Genomic DNA, 14,194 nt, shown 5'->3' on the forward strand with positions numbered 1-14,194 from the left:
TTTTGTCTTGATTTCATCATTGTTCAGACTGTTCAACAGTCCATGAAGAGCAAGTGCTGAGGTGTTTTTCTCTTCTTGACTAGCATTTCCAAAGTCATATAAAAAAACCAAAATAAATTGAAATATTCAGTTCAGTTTATTTTACCTGTGTGGATAAACTAGGCTTGTGGAATGAATTACAGTTTGGAGGGAGAAGAGTGAAAGGTTTGTGTAGCCTTTCTGTTTTAATAATTATAATTATTGTACCCCACTGACTCGGTTTCCCCAGCCTCTTTGGGCAGCTTCCAACAAAATATAAAGGAACAAAACATCAAGCATTAAAAGCTTCTCGAAACAGGGTGCCTTCAGAAGTCTACAAAAGGTCATAAAATTGTTTAACTCTTTGACGTCTGATGGGAGGGTGTTCCACAGGGCGGGCACAACTACCAAGAAGGCCCTCTGCCTGGTTTCCTGTAGCTTCAACTTCTTGCAATAAGGGAACCACTAGAAGGCCCCTTGGAGCCCTGTTGTTGTTATTATTAGGTTTACAGCACAATACTATGTATATCTGGTCAGAAATAAGCCCTATTAAATAAATCTTACTCCCAGATAAATATGATAAGGTTGCAGCCTTATCTTAATAAAGAGTTTCCATATGATTGCATCCAATCCAATCAAGATCAGAGTAAACTTGCTGATCCCAATGGACTTAAATTAATCACATCTAACATCCATTCAGTTCAGTGGGTCTGAGTAGGGCTTAATTGGCTGCAATCCATTAAAAAATTGTACACAGTTGAAAGCGCTGGCAGTATTAAGGTAATTTCAACAGTATTACATATCTAAAAGGGTGTAAAATGAGGATGGGGGAAGCCGATTTAGATGGATATATAAGAATATGTAGGAATTATGGGTAAATTAAAGGAATCTTGGAAGGGAAAGAGGGAAGTCATTGAATGTATGGGTATAATAAAAGATGTTAATGTGGAAATGGAAACCTGAAAACTTTAATAAAAATATTTTTAAAAAATTCAAGTTTAAAAAACATGCTATAAATAGTACTTGTCTTTCTCTAGAGAATTATAGTTCACTTATTTATACATTTGATAAAGAAAAATAATGCAAATAATATTGCTATTATTTGCCTAACAATACTCAGTGGAAGATGTTACTATCTTTAAATCATTGTTGTTTAGGGTTTTTTTAAAAAAACTAGAAGAAAAATGCATGCAAAGCTGTTAAAGGACAATTCATAGTTAGTGAAGGGTCCTTAGCCGGCTGGATGAAAATAAAGACTTTTGCACTTATCTTAATATAGTGCTGGATTTGTGGCTGCACACATTTATTTAAAGCATTTTTATCCTGTTTCTCACTCCAAAAGACCCATGATAAGACAGACACTTTCAAATGTCAATGATAAGACAGTCCTTGCTCTGAGGCCTGCAATCTAAAAGACATGATACACACAAAAATGGACTGGGAGGGAGGAAGGGGAAAGAAAACTCCAGCACAATTTTTGACAGAGGTTTTGTAACTACCAGCTGGGATGGAAATACTTCAAGGGCAGCAGGAACCCAAAAGCTGTTGGTCTTTCAGCAGAGGTGATGGAGAGGCCCGCCTCTCCCCCTCTCCTACCTTATCTTTGTAACCTTATCTTTGTACTCTTAGGTGGCTTGGATCCCCTGCTAAGAGGAACTTTGGCAACTGCTGCAAAACTACAGGTACAGGATCAGTTGCTGAATGAGGAGCTAACGAAGAAGCTATTTGTGTTGTCTCATAATGGCTCTTTGGATTTAGCATCATTAGATTTACAGCGGGGACGTGATCATGGACTCCCAGGTATACTGCGTTACTTAAAAATACATCTTCTTGTAGTAGCAGCAGCAGCAGGATTTGCATGTTGCCTGTGCCAAAGCCTCTAGGCGACTTATATCATAGCACTGGGCAATAGGGCTTTGCAGGCAGTGCTGGTTTGAAGTCCCTGTGAAGCCCCTTTTGGCCAAGCCCCACCCATCATATATGATATTAGGTGAAGGACAGGTGAGTGTGGACTGTATGAAACAGCCTCACTAGCCAAAGTGGCCTGGCCAGATTAATAGAAGAGACTTCTGTGTGTGCAAAGCAAAGCCCGATTTTGTTGATCCCTCTTACCTTCTTAACCACCCCACCAGCTGTTCATGAGGGATATGGGACCCTCTGGAACAGAATGGGTTGTGGTGCAGAGGGCTACAGTAAATGGTTGAGGTTGTCAGCCAAAATCAGGTGGCCTGACTTCTAGAAATGGAAGTGCTGTCCTCTAAGGCACCATTGGATACAACCCAATGAATTACTAGAATGTAACATTATTATATTAGCAGTCAATACATTGTGGTTGTTTGTTTCATTTTAATAGCAGCTGAAAATAGTTTTACTTTCTCACACTCTTTCTTGCTTAGTTAAAGCCTTTAAGAACATTTTAATCTACAACTTCAGTTTGTCATTATCAACAGCTTCCAAACCTCTTACAAATTATGTATGTTATGTTATTAACATGGTATACATTGTTATCTTAATTAGGAGAACACAGCCTGTTCTCCCACTTCAAGCCAGGCTACATTTAGTCCTTAAAACAGGCACAGAGAGCTTCTCATCATCAGCCACCCATTCCAAAATAGAGCTAGAACAGATCTATTGACTGGTTTGTGCACTGGGCTGTATAACACCAAAGCAGGTTTAGTACAAATCCCAGTACTCAAGAATATCTACATTTGTCTTATTATATTTTCCTATGGTACCAGAATCACTTGTATGCAATGCTGGTATATCATAATGCTGTACTGGTGCAAGCATAAAATACACCCTATATAAAGCATCCACTTACTGCCTCACAGAGCTTAATTTGAAGCAAGACACCAGTCCGCTGAGGCTGTATGGATAGGGCACTGGACTTGGATTTGGGAGACCTATCTCAAATCCCCACTCAGCCACTAATGGCCTTCTCAGTAGTAGAATGCCCTCCCATCAGATGTCAAGGAAATAAAACAACTACAGTATCTGACTTTTAGAATACATCTGGAGGCAGCCCCTGTAATGGGAAATTTTAAATGTCTGATGTTTTACAGTTTTTAATATGTGCTGTAAGCTGTCCAGAGTGGCTGCGGAAACCCAGTCAGATGGGTGGGGTATTAATAATAATAATACATAGAAATAAGCACATTTCATGATTTCCCCCACCCCCGCCTGCAACAAATCATTGTCTCTCAACCTAGTCTACTTCCAAAGTTGTTATGGAGATTGCATTTGATAAGCACTCTGAAAAGATGGCTGGGACATTAATGTGACAAATACCTTTTTTTAGGAGGCCAGCAGACCACTAGTAATAATTTATTTTATTATTTGCTATTGCATTTCATGTTTCCCCCAAAGAGCTCAAGGCGTCATAAACACTTCTAACCCCCTTTCCAGCTTATCTTCACAACAACCCTTTGAGGTAGGTTAGGCTGAGAGGCAATGGCTATGGCCAAAGTCACCCCACAGGCTTCATAGCTCCCAGGTACTAGTCCAGAACTCTAACCATTCCTCCACACTGCTCCCATTCACCTCTAAGGATCATGCCTCGCATATTTCAGGGATACTCTTGGACCTGGAAGGGATTCCAGGTCCAAGAGTATCACTGCAGGTAGGCTTGCATCAAGCACTTTAGGAATTGGGCAGAGCTATCACAGGAAGTTGTCAGGGCTCCTGGAGAGCCAGTGTGGTGTAGTGGTTAAGAGCGGTAGACTCCTAATCTGGGGAACCGGGTTCGTGTCTCTGCTCCATGCAGCTGCTGGGTGACCTTGGGCTAGTCACACATCTCTGAAGTCTCTCAGCCCCACCCACCTCACAGGGTGTCCAAACTCTTCGTCTCTTCTTCTTCTGTTGGGAAACCTTGTTTGATTCATTCTACGAATACCATATTTGTAGGCTACAATGACTGGCGAGAATTCTGTGACCTGCCAAGGCTAAGGACGGAAAGTGACCTGACAAAAGCGATACAGAACAGGACGACGGTGCAAAAAATCATGGGACTGTACAAACACCCTGACAAGATGGATTTGTGGCTAGCGGGCATAGTAGAAAGCATGCTTCCAGATGCCAGAACAGGTCCGCTGTTTGCATGCATAATTGGAAAACAAATGAAAGCATTGAGAGATGGTGATCGGTAAGTTTACTTGTATTGTTCCTTCCATTAGCTCTGCTTAGGCATTATTAGCCATCACATGATGAGGGAGAGTGAGCTGTCTCTGTCCCTCCCACTACCACCCTGCTGTCCCTGTCAACCTCCATGAGTAAAGAGGTTAATTTCTGAAGGAGGGAGGGTTTTTTTTTCTATTTATGTAAGCTTCCAGCACAATGTTACAAACCTGCTCTTCTTCCTGGGCTCTAACATGCAGGGCACCTACATGAATAAAGTAGGGACTGTGCTTGAAACATCTGCCTTCAACTCATGGAAGGTGATGACTTATAAAATCATAGAGTTGTAGAATTGGAAGGGACCCCTGAGGGTCGTCTAGTACAACTTCCTGCAACGCCGGAACCTCAACTAGATCATACATGACTGTTCCAGTCTAAAAATGACCTAGAGTGTTTCATAGATCCAAAATGTACTGTAGTGACTCAGCAGCCTGTGACTCAGCAGTCCTTTCTCATTACAGTGGTGCCTCGCTAGACGAATTTAATTCATTTCACGGGTCTTTTCTTATAACGAAAAATTCGTCTAGCGAATCCCATAGGAATGCATCAAATTTATTTTTGAAATTTTTTTTGCCCATAGGAACGCATTAATTGAATTTCAATGCATTCCTATGGGAAACCGCGATTCGCTAGACGATTTTTTTCATAAAACGAATTCGTCTAGCGAGGCAACCTCCGCTCGAAAAATCCTTTCGTTAAGCGGAAATTTCATTAAGCAGGGCATTCGTTAAGCGAGGCACCACTGTAGTATGCATTGTTGACTGGAAGGTTCCAGGCTGTCTGAGCCCTCTTTATATGGCTGCATACAGGTGTGAGAGTCTTTCTTTCTTTCTTTCTTTCTTTCATTTTCTTTCTCAAGCTATGCAGTTCACTGGCGTCTCTCTGAAACTCTTTTTTTAATCTATGCCCCCAGCCAGGGATTTGGCTGAGGACTTGTAACCACTATGCTTATTGAAATGCTTCAGTAAAGCTTATTTGCTGATGGAATGAGCTGTTCATGTGCTTCATTTGCTGCAAACACTCTGCTGAAGTCTTTACATGCCCTGGGGTCTGAGAGACCAGGCATGCATACCAGGAAAGTCGGGGGAGGGGGCATTAGGACCCTAATTCTGACAGATCTAACTTCTGGTTAAAAACCTCTAATGGAAGAGTCTACCATCTTCCGAGAGAGCCTGTTCCACTGCTGAACAGCTCTTACTGTCAGAAAGTTCTTCCTGATGTTTTGTTGGAATCTCCTTTCTTGTAACTTGAAGCCATTGGTTTGAGTCCTATCCTCTGGAGCTGGAGAAAACGAGCTTGCTCCATTCTCCATGTGACAGCCTTTTAGATATTTGAAGATGCCTATCATAGCTGCTCTCTGTCTCTGCCTTTCCAGGCCAAACATAACCAATTCCCTCAAATGTTCCTCATAAGGCTTGGTTGCCAGACCCTTTATCATTTTGGTCTCCCTCCTCTGCACACATCCCAGCTTGTCAATATCCTTCTTAAATTGTGGTGCCCAGAGCTGGACACAGTACTCCAGGTGTGGTCTGACCAAGTCAGACTAGAGAGGGACTATTGCTTCCCTTGATTGGGACACTATAATTCTGTTGATGCATCCTAGAATAGCATTAGCTTTTTATGCTGCTGCATCACACTGCTGACTCATAATAAACTTGTGGTCTACTAAGACCCCTAGATCCTTGTCACGTGTACTACTAGTAAGCCAGGTGTCCCCCATCTTATATTTATGCTGCTGGTTTTTATGCCTTACATTTGTCCCTATTGAAATTCCTTTGTCCCAGTTCTCCACTTGTCTTTGCTGTCCCTCTTGCAATTCTAATCATACAGGGGATTAGAATACCTGAAAAGGATATTTATTAAACTGGTTTTGGTTAAAACAAAAACAAAAAACAAACAAACTTTGAAACAGGATTGCCAATTGTTTCAGTAGTTTGATATCTAGGTGGGCCCAAGTGGTGGAACATAATATACTGTGGCCTACACTCCTGTCTTGCAATATTTCTTGGTCTTGTTTCTAAATAGATTTTGGTGGGAAAACGACAATGTTTTCACTGAAGATCAAAGGCGGGAACTCAGAAAATATTCCTTATCCAGTTTAATCTGTGATAACACAGGTCTCACTGAAGTGCCCCTTGATGCCTTCATACTTGGGAAATTTCCTAAAGATTTTGAGCCTTGTGAAAATATACCCAGCATTCATTTAGGAGCTTGGCAGGAAACGTTTCACCCAGGTAATTCAAAAAATTAATATCCTCGCTTTTGTCAAATATTTGGAATGTTTAGAAATGAGGAACATGCTGGAGGTTTTGACAGCTGGGATGAAATGGTCTGAGTATCTTCTTGCCACCAGGCAAAGCTGTGTTTCATTCCTGCATTTGGCAAAAGGAATGAAAGGGTATGAGAGGTTACAATCGCCCAGACCAGGGGTCCCCAAGGCCCGGGGGCCGGATGCGGCCCAATCTCCTTCTAAATCCGGCCCGCAGACGGTCTGGGAATCAGCGTGTTTTTACATGAGTAGAATGTGTCCTTTTATTTAAAATGCATCTCTGGGTTATTTGTGGGGCATAGGAATTCGTTCATTCCCCCCCCCCCAAAAAAAAATATAGTCCGGCCCCCCACAAGGTCTGAGGGACAGTGGACCGGCTTGCTGCTGGAAAAGTTTGCTGACCCCTGGCCCAGACTCTGAATTCATCATCTGAGGCCTTTGAACAGGGCTAGAAAAGCTGCAGCTCTCCAAATGTGGCTGGATAATAAACTTATTATTTCTACCCTGTCCTACAGCGGGGTCCAACTCCTATAATTGCTTACCAAGAGTGGTCCTAGAATATCTTCAGTCAAGATTAGGAATTTCAGTTCTCTGAGTTGCTCATTTTTCCACCCTTAAATTCAGTACTCCACATTTTGCAGCAATTTGTGTTTTGTTTTTAATTCTCATGAAAATTCACCAGCATTTTAGTGCAAATTTATCTTAATAAAAACTGCATATGCAGTTTTGACTACTGTACACTAATTATGTTTACTTTTTTTAAAAAAATGTTATGTTTTTGCTTCTAGAGTTGAATTGTGGTTTCCCAGCAAGAGTGGAACATGGTGACTTTGTCCATTGTTCAGAGGCAGGGAAACTCATTGTCACCTACTCATGCCACCAAGGATATGCGCTATTAGGAGAAGAACAATTGTGCTGTATACAGGGGAAATGGAATTTGAAAGCACCAGTCTGCCAAGGTGCCTATGGTTTTTAAGTATTGTCTGGTAACTTCTAGTAAGAATGGCATTGCGACATTGGAATTTTTAAACATGAATAATTTTAGAGGGCTGAATAAACTTAGATCCTGTAGTCTATTGTGAAAATTCATTTATCTTCTGGGGTCACTGTTGATGCTGCCATCAATAATTTTCTTTTTCAGCTTACTTACAGTTTCTAGCTGTAGAGCCTGAGAATCCACACGTTCCAGGGCTTACTGAGACAAAAACGTGAAACAAATTGCAAAGAGATTTGAAAAGATATAAGCGTACTCTTCCTTCTTCGCTTTACTCTGATCTCACAAATCATCCCTGGTCCCTTATTTTAAAAAAGACATGATCGTCCCCACAAACCATTACTCTGCTCCATATATTTGTGAGTTAAGCAACAAACTGAGCCAAGTCTCCCAGAATGCAACTAAAACATAACCCAAACTGGGCAGCTTGCCTGACCAAGCTCCTTCTTGCTCTCAGTGTAAAGGAATACAGATCAAAAGGAAGCAATAGGATTCACAGAATCATAGGGTGCTTTAATGCCCATGGAGGGCCTGTGTGTCTGCATTTTGAAAAACTAAAAAGCTTGTACGATTTAATTAGCAGCAGGCATTAACAAGGTTTAGCTAGGATATCCATATCCAAGTTTTTTGCCGGAGAAATAAAATAAGACTGCATTTGAACAGCTCTCTCTCTCTCTCTCTCTCTCATGGAAAGAAAAAGCTTTCTGCTGCTACCGTAGCACCTTTTTCAAACATATATTGCTGCATTTTTAGTTGGTTGCACCAGAAATATAGAACAAAATGCATTGAGGCATGCCCAGGGATGTGGGCATTCTTTCCACAAATAAACTCCCCCCACCAACTATACTATTATTTGTCTCTTCATTGACAAAGTTGGGGAAACAACAAAAAAAGGAGTGCTCAAAGAGTATATGCTTCCAGGTGGTCAGATATTTTACTACACCGGTATTTGGGGGGCGGGGGCACTTGTCCCACAATTAGGCAGAGTGAGGAGGCCACCCCAGATGGCTGATCTTTGGGTGGGGAAGCTGTGGCACTGAAATGTTGGAGGACACAGCTGTTAGCTATTCGTGATTTATAAAAAAGAAGCCTTATGCAAGACTTGAAATGCATTTCTCTCCCTTGAGCCCAAGAGAGGGTTTAGTCCCTTTTGTTTTCAAAACTTCTTCATAGCAGTGCATAAGTTATTAATGCGTAGCTTGCCTGTCCTCACAAACTCCTCCTGACAGCATCTGCTTGAGGTCATCACTCTGTTCTTAATCAAAGAATCAACCAAGAAAATAACCAGCCAACTGCCAGCTCCCAACTTTCCCCAATACCATTTATTCTTTGTGAAACACGGTACATTTATAACGCAAATACAATATAAATACCAACAACCGCTGTCTGTGCCCTGTCGCTTGCACCACACCTGCTCTTTCAGATATGGTAGGAGAGTATTTCTTATTGCCAGTGCTGAAGTACAATCCAAGGGCCAATCCAATTGACTTATGTACATGGACAAGGAAAGGACATGATCAAGTCTGGTTTGGGAACTGTGAAGGAAATAGAATGCCTTAAAATGTGAGCTGGACAAATTGTCCCCCACCTTTAACACTGGGAAGCCCCAGAAAGAAAGATTGCCTTCTTCTTTGAGTTACTATCCTGATCCCCTCCTTCGCATTATAAAAACTATTAGCACAGATGGTTTCCTACTGGATCTAGTAAATCAAGCACTGCAGGCACTCAATCCCCCTTCCAATGCCTTGAAAGCGAAGAACTGCATGAGTTCATTTCAATGCATTGCATCAATTTAGGACTTGACTCTCTCTTACATTACATTTCTACAAGTCACCGTACGTAGCATTTCCCAGCGTGTCTGTGCACATGCATATTCAACCTAATTTAAGGGGGAGGAAAGCATCAGGAGAGAGAGAGAAATTTAACAAGCTCATACTGGGGAAGACATTACAACAGGTGGATTCATTTGCATGCAGGAGCTACAGTTGGTACTCAGTTAGGCCTGCTTATCAACATTGCTTGGAAGAGACAGTGATTCAGATAATGGAACACTTGAAATGAAATAGGGATAGGGAATTGTAACTCTCTCTTTTAGTCACATCCTGTGAGTCCCCTGAATTTTTTTCACCTAGTTGTGAAGTGAAGAAAGAGATGAATTATAATAATCTTTTGCCCCCTAGCAGATTAATATTCTGGCAACAAGCTGAACAGAAAAAAACTTGCATAAATCAGTCGTTTATTCTCCAATATGTGGTTCATATGTTAAACTACGTACAGCAGACTATGTATGGAAACAAGCAGTAGAATGGGAAGTGCACTAAATCAAAAGAAAAACACAATCCTAGGCTGCTTACATGGCTGTTAGTTCAGTTAGCTCTTCCTTTGCTCCATGTGTGTTTATACAATGTATTGCACACACATGGCTCAGCTAGGACTCAGCTAGACTGGTAAAGAAAAAGGGATTGATATGCGTTGTATGTGCAATATAACATTGTGCCACCAGATGGTGACATGGAGTCCCGTTTTTCTCTACCTGTTTTCCCTGTTTAAATTTACAATGCTTTAAACTGAAACGCTCCTTTGATGTGTCTAGATCCAACCACAGCGAAGCAAATTAAGAATAAATCAATTAAAAAAAGTGTCTGGTTGAACAAATCTTGGTTTTTATTCAAATGCTTTACAACAGCAGCTCCCCAAACCTTTTCAGGCATGAGGGCCGCTTTGAAATGTAAGAAACTCAAGTACTCAGCTCCCCCTACCTAAAATAGAGGCAAAACATCCAAAAAAGGAAGTTTGATTTCTGTTCTGGAAAAATAAGCAAACAACAGCAATTTCTAATCCTGTTTCTATTTCCATCAGAACTCTCTTGGTGCTAGTGCAGGCTGCCCATGCATATCTGGGTTTTTAAAGCCATAATTAGTAGCTTATCGTTTTGTGCAAATGCAGCATATTTTAGGATCTGCCTTCTAGAAATACCCTTTGGTTTTTAAACTTTTTTAACTTTTGTGTTTCTCGTTAGATATCAACGAATGTGAAAACAAAACCAACCCCCCATGCCACTCCTCAGCTCAATGTGTCAACACCCAAGGCTCATTCCAATGTCTTTGCACAGATCCCTATGAACTGGCAGAAGACGGGAAAACATGCAGAGGTGAGGTGACCACTGCTTTGCTGGTTAGAATTTAGCAACATAAAACAATGAGGCAATCTCAAAGTCATTCTCTGTCATTCACACATGCTGTAGTCATTTATGTGAGAACCATTCTAAGTATCTTCTGTTGTTTTATACTTATCAACACTGAATGATCACAGCAGTCTTCTAAATGTAAGGGTCACCATAAAGAACACAAACCAACCACTGTGGTAGGTTAGTCAAAGAGAGAGAGACTGGCTCAAGTCTGCTTCCTGGGTAAGTAGAGATAAGAACTCGGGTGTTGAGAGTCCAAGGCAGGCAATCTTCATAGTTTTGGATAGTGTAACAAAGGCAGGGGTGCCAACTTTAATAAAATACTGGAGGGGCCCATGTGATAACTGATCACATGACACGGCACGTGTGTGTGTACACACACACACACCATTTTAATGGCAATGTCCATTAACTTGGGGGGGGGCTCAAATATTTTTTGTGAGGGTGTGAGGGGCAAAAGTACCTCGGCCACTAGGAGTTGGCTCCTATGAACAAAGGTGTGGGGAAACATGTCTGACGTTTTCTTCTTCTGAACAGCAGCAGCAGCAATAACCCTCACTGGTGGAATTAGAGAAACTTCCCCATTCCCTTTTATATCATCTACGTATGGTAATTCCAGGATTTGTGCTACCATATGAAATTCAGTATAATCCTTGGATAATTAATAACAATTTTTGAACCAGCGGGTGGCCCACACAGCCAGGCTGCATTTATATTCCTTTACATGCCATAAATCCCTTTTGTGCTTGATTAAATGCCTCAGTCTTAGCTTTTCCAATCAGTAAACAGCTAGTTGGTTAGTTATTTTTACACTAAAATGGAAAGGGTTTAGGCCCAGACAGTTATTATGGTTCTAAACTGAAGAAAAAGGGGATGAGTGGCTGATAAACGTAACTGCCATGCCCACTAGAGGTCTCTGAAAAGAACTGTCTGCGTACAAGATGACTGCAATCTAGCCCACAGAGAGCTGGTGTGTGGTGCAGCACTCCTGTGGTTCTCTTCAAAGGAAGAGTGTCAAAAATTAGTTTCTTGAGAGAAGGGCCATTGCTTAGTGGCAGAGCACATACTGTGCATGCAAAAGGTCTTGGCTTCAATCCCTGTCACCTTTAGGTGAGGTAGGGAGAGATTCCTGTCTGGAACACTGGACAGCCACTGTAGATTTTACTGAGCTAAGTGGAACAATGGGCTGCCTTGGTATAAATTAGCTTCTTAAGGGGACGTACATGTGTTTCTTGAGCTGGAAGCAACCACCAGAGGTACCAGGGAGGGTGGTGGTGGGAGCAGGGGGAGTGTAGGCTGCTAACTGCAGAACTGGTCTGCACAACTTATGGTTATATACTCTCAGACCTCCCCAAGTGTCCCTATTTTCAAGGGACAGTCCCGGATTTACAGAAGCCGTCCCGGTTTCTGGTTCCATTGTGGAATGTCCCGCTTTTCCTTAGGATGCCCCTATTTTCATCGGAGAAACATTGGAGCATATGGAGTTATGTGACCCCCAAGCCAAGGAAATACAACTTTTAGAAGACATCTGAAGGCAACCTTGTATAGGGAATGTTTTATCGGTATTATGATTTTATAAATGTTGGAAGCTGCCCAGAATGGCTGGGGCATCCCAGTCAGATGGGCAGCATATAAATGATAAAATTATGATGAGGATGGAATAGGACACCCCTATTTTCATCAGAGAAATGTTGGAGGGTATGCACTCTGTGTGGGAATTAAATTCTAGTTCCCATTTATAGAGTTATGCTGAAGAGAGCCTTGGTCTTTTAAATTAGTTCCCTATAGAACTAGTTTCTATAGAACTATGCAAGACACTCTCTTTTAAAGTTTAAATAACAAATAACTTTTACTTGCTGTACTTGCACCTGCGGATTAAAATACAGTATATACAATGCAGGTAGGTGTTTATGTTGTTAATACACCTTGCATAGATCTGTATTTAAAATAAATACTGTAACAGACTGACTAACTCTGAGGCAGACAGCAGTGTAACAGAAAATACCTGCTGCTCTAACTGTTAATAACTGCCATAACTGAACCAACTGAAATAACCGCCTCTGGGGTATGACATCACAGAGTTCTACAGCCCTTTAAGCATTAACCCTTTACTTAGCATTCCAGATGCTTTCAGCCTACACCCTGGCCCTGTTGTGAGGAAAGCACTGATCTTAGGCAGGCATCTGGCTAGATGTGGAGCAGGGCTCTAATGTTACTTCAGCAAGCATCAAACTGAGACCGAGCCTCATATAGCAGCAACAGCTGCATCCCTACAGCCATCCCTTTTCGCTAAAAGGCCCCAGCAGGGGAGACTGTGGTTTCACTGGGATGTCTATGATGGAGATCTTTGAGACTTAGGGTGGCAATCTCTTGGACATATCTTGTAAGGACACTGGGAAACCGGTTTTGGAAATTGTATTAAATTGAATCAATTCAGTAACGATTTGTAATAATTTGGAAAATTAATAAAAAATAATTGTCAGGAAGGGAGACTTAGGGCAGCAATGCAGAATCCTCAGGCCAGAGGAGCACCGGCACCACACCCCAGGCATATCTGGTGGAAGTGCTTCTGGGGCTGGCCCTACATGCTCTCCCTCTTCTGCTTCCGAGTCCTTATTCTCATTTCTTGAAGTGAAGGACTCTGGCTCCAGGGTTATTGCAGACCTTGGGTTTGAATTCTAAGCAGGCACTTATATGAAAGGTCACAGGGATTGAGCTGCATTCAACATGGCTGTTTGAGCTACATTCATCCTGGTGGGCCATGAGCTATGCAGATCTGCATCATAAGCAGATAAGTCAAATTCACCAGCCTTTCTCTCCAAGTAAACTTGTGGAATCACCTGCTGTTGCCAGAATAAAAATACAGAACTGTGAAGGCAGTCTGGATGAGATAACTAAAGCAAACCTTGAGCTGCCTGTAATTTGCTTGTTAGCCCAAAAGAGCATCCCAAGTTGCAAATGATTGGTACAGTAGTGTTGTAGAGCAATTGAAAAATGATTAGCGTAAATTACATTATTCCAGCAACTTCAGACTTCTAACTAAAGTGCTCTTAACATCTGTAAGACGTCTAATAATATTTTATGCTGTGCACTCACATAACCTCCATTCATACTTGGGATATGCCAGGATATCTTAAATTATTCTTATTTATTACACTTGAATTCTGCTTTCTCCAGGCAACTCAGGGCAGCTGACATTGGTATCTTCCCATCACAACCACCCTTGTGAAGTAGGTCTGACTGAGATCGTCCAAAGCTATCTAACGAGCCTTATGGCCAAATGAGTTTAGAAGCCAGGACTAGTTGGTCCACATCTAACATTAAGACCGCAACTGCAGACTGTCCCTCATGCTAGAATTTTTTAAAAAATCATTCTGAAACTGACAGTTTTGACTAAGGCATACTGTATCTTAGTTTTGTTTCAACCCAGTTTGCCCTAGGAGGAATGCTTTACCTCACACACCTCTTCCTGGAGTCCTGTTCCAAATTAAATGGGAAGTGTGGAAGCTGGAGTAGAAGGGAGGCTACTGTAAACCTGTGAAATTTGTTGTCT

At 41.6% G+C, this 14,194-nt stretch overlaps 1 protein-coding gene across 1 annotated transcript in view; it reads left to right on the forward strand.

Moving 5' to 3' along the window:
* TPO (thyroid peroxidase) overlaps window positions 1–14,194 on the forward strand; it is a 76,223-nt gene that overhangs the window by 46,774 nt on the left and 15,255 nt on the right. Inside the window, exons 8-12 of the mRNA XM_060272270.1 lie at window positions 1,648–1,818; window positions 3,922–4,159; window positions 6,217–6,425; window positions 7,249–7,419; window positions 10,474–10,605. Coding sequence (XP_060128253.1) covers window positions 1,648–1,818; window positions 3,922–4,159; window positions 6,217–6,425; window positions 7,249–7,419; window positions 10,474–10,605 — 921 coding nt within the window. The remainder of the gene's footprint in view (window positions 1–1,647; window positions 1,819–3,921; window positions 4,160–6,216; window positions 6,426–7,248; window positions 7,420–10,473; window positions 10,606–14,194) is intronic.

This window comes from Zootoca vivipara, chromosome 3 (genome assembly GCF_963506605.1).
Source record: "Zootoca vivipara chromosome 3, rZooViv1.1, whole genome shotgun sequence".
Taxonomy (NCBI): Eukaryota; Metazoa; Chordata; class Lepidosauria; order Squamata; family Lacertidae; genus Zootoca; species Zootoca vivipara.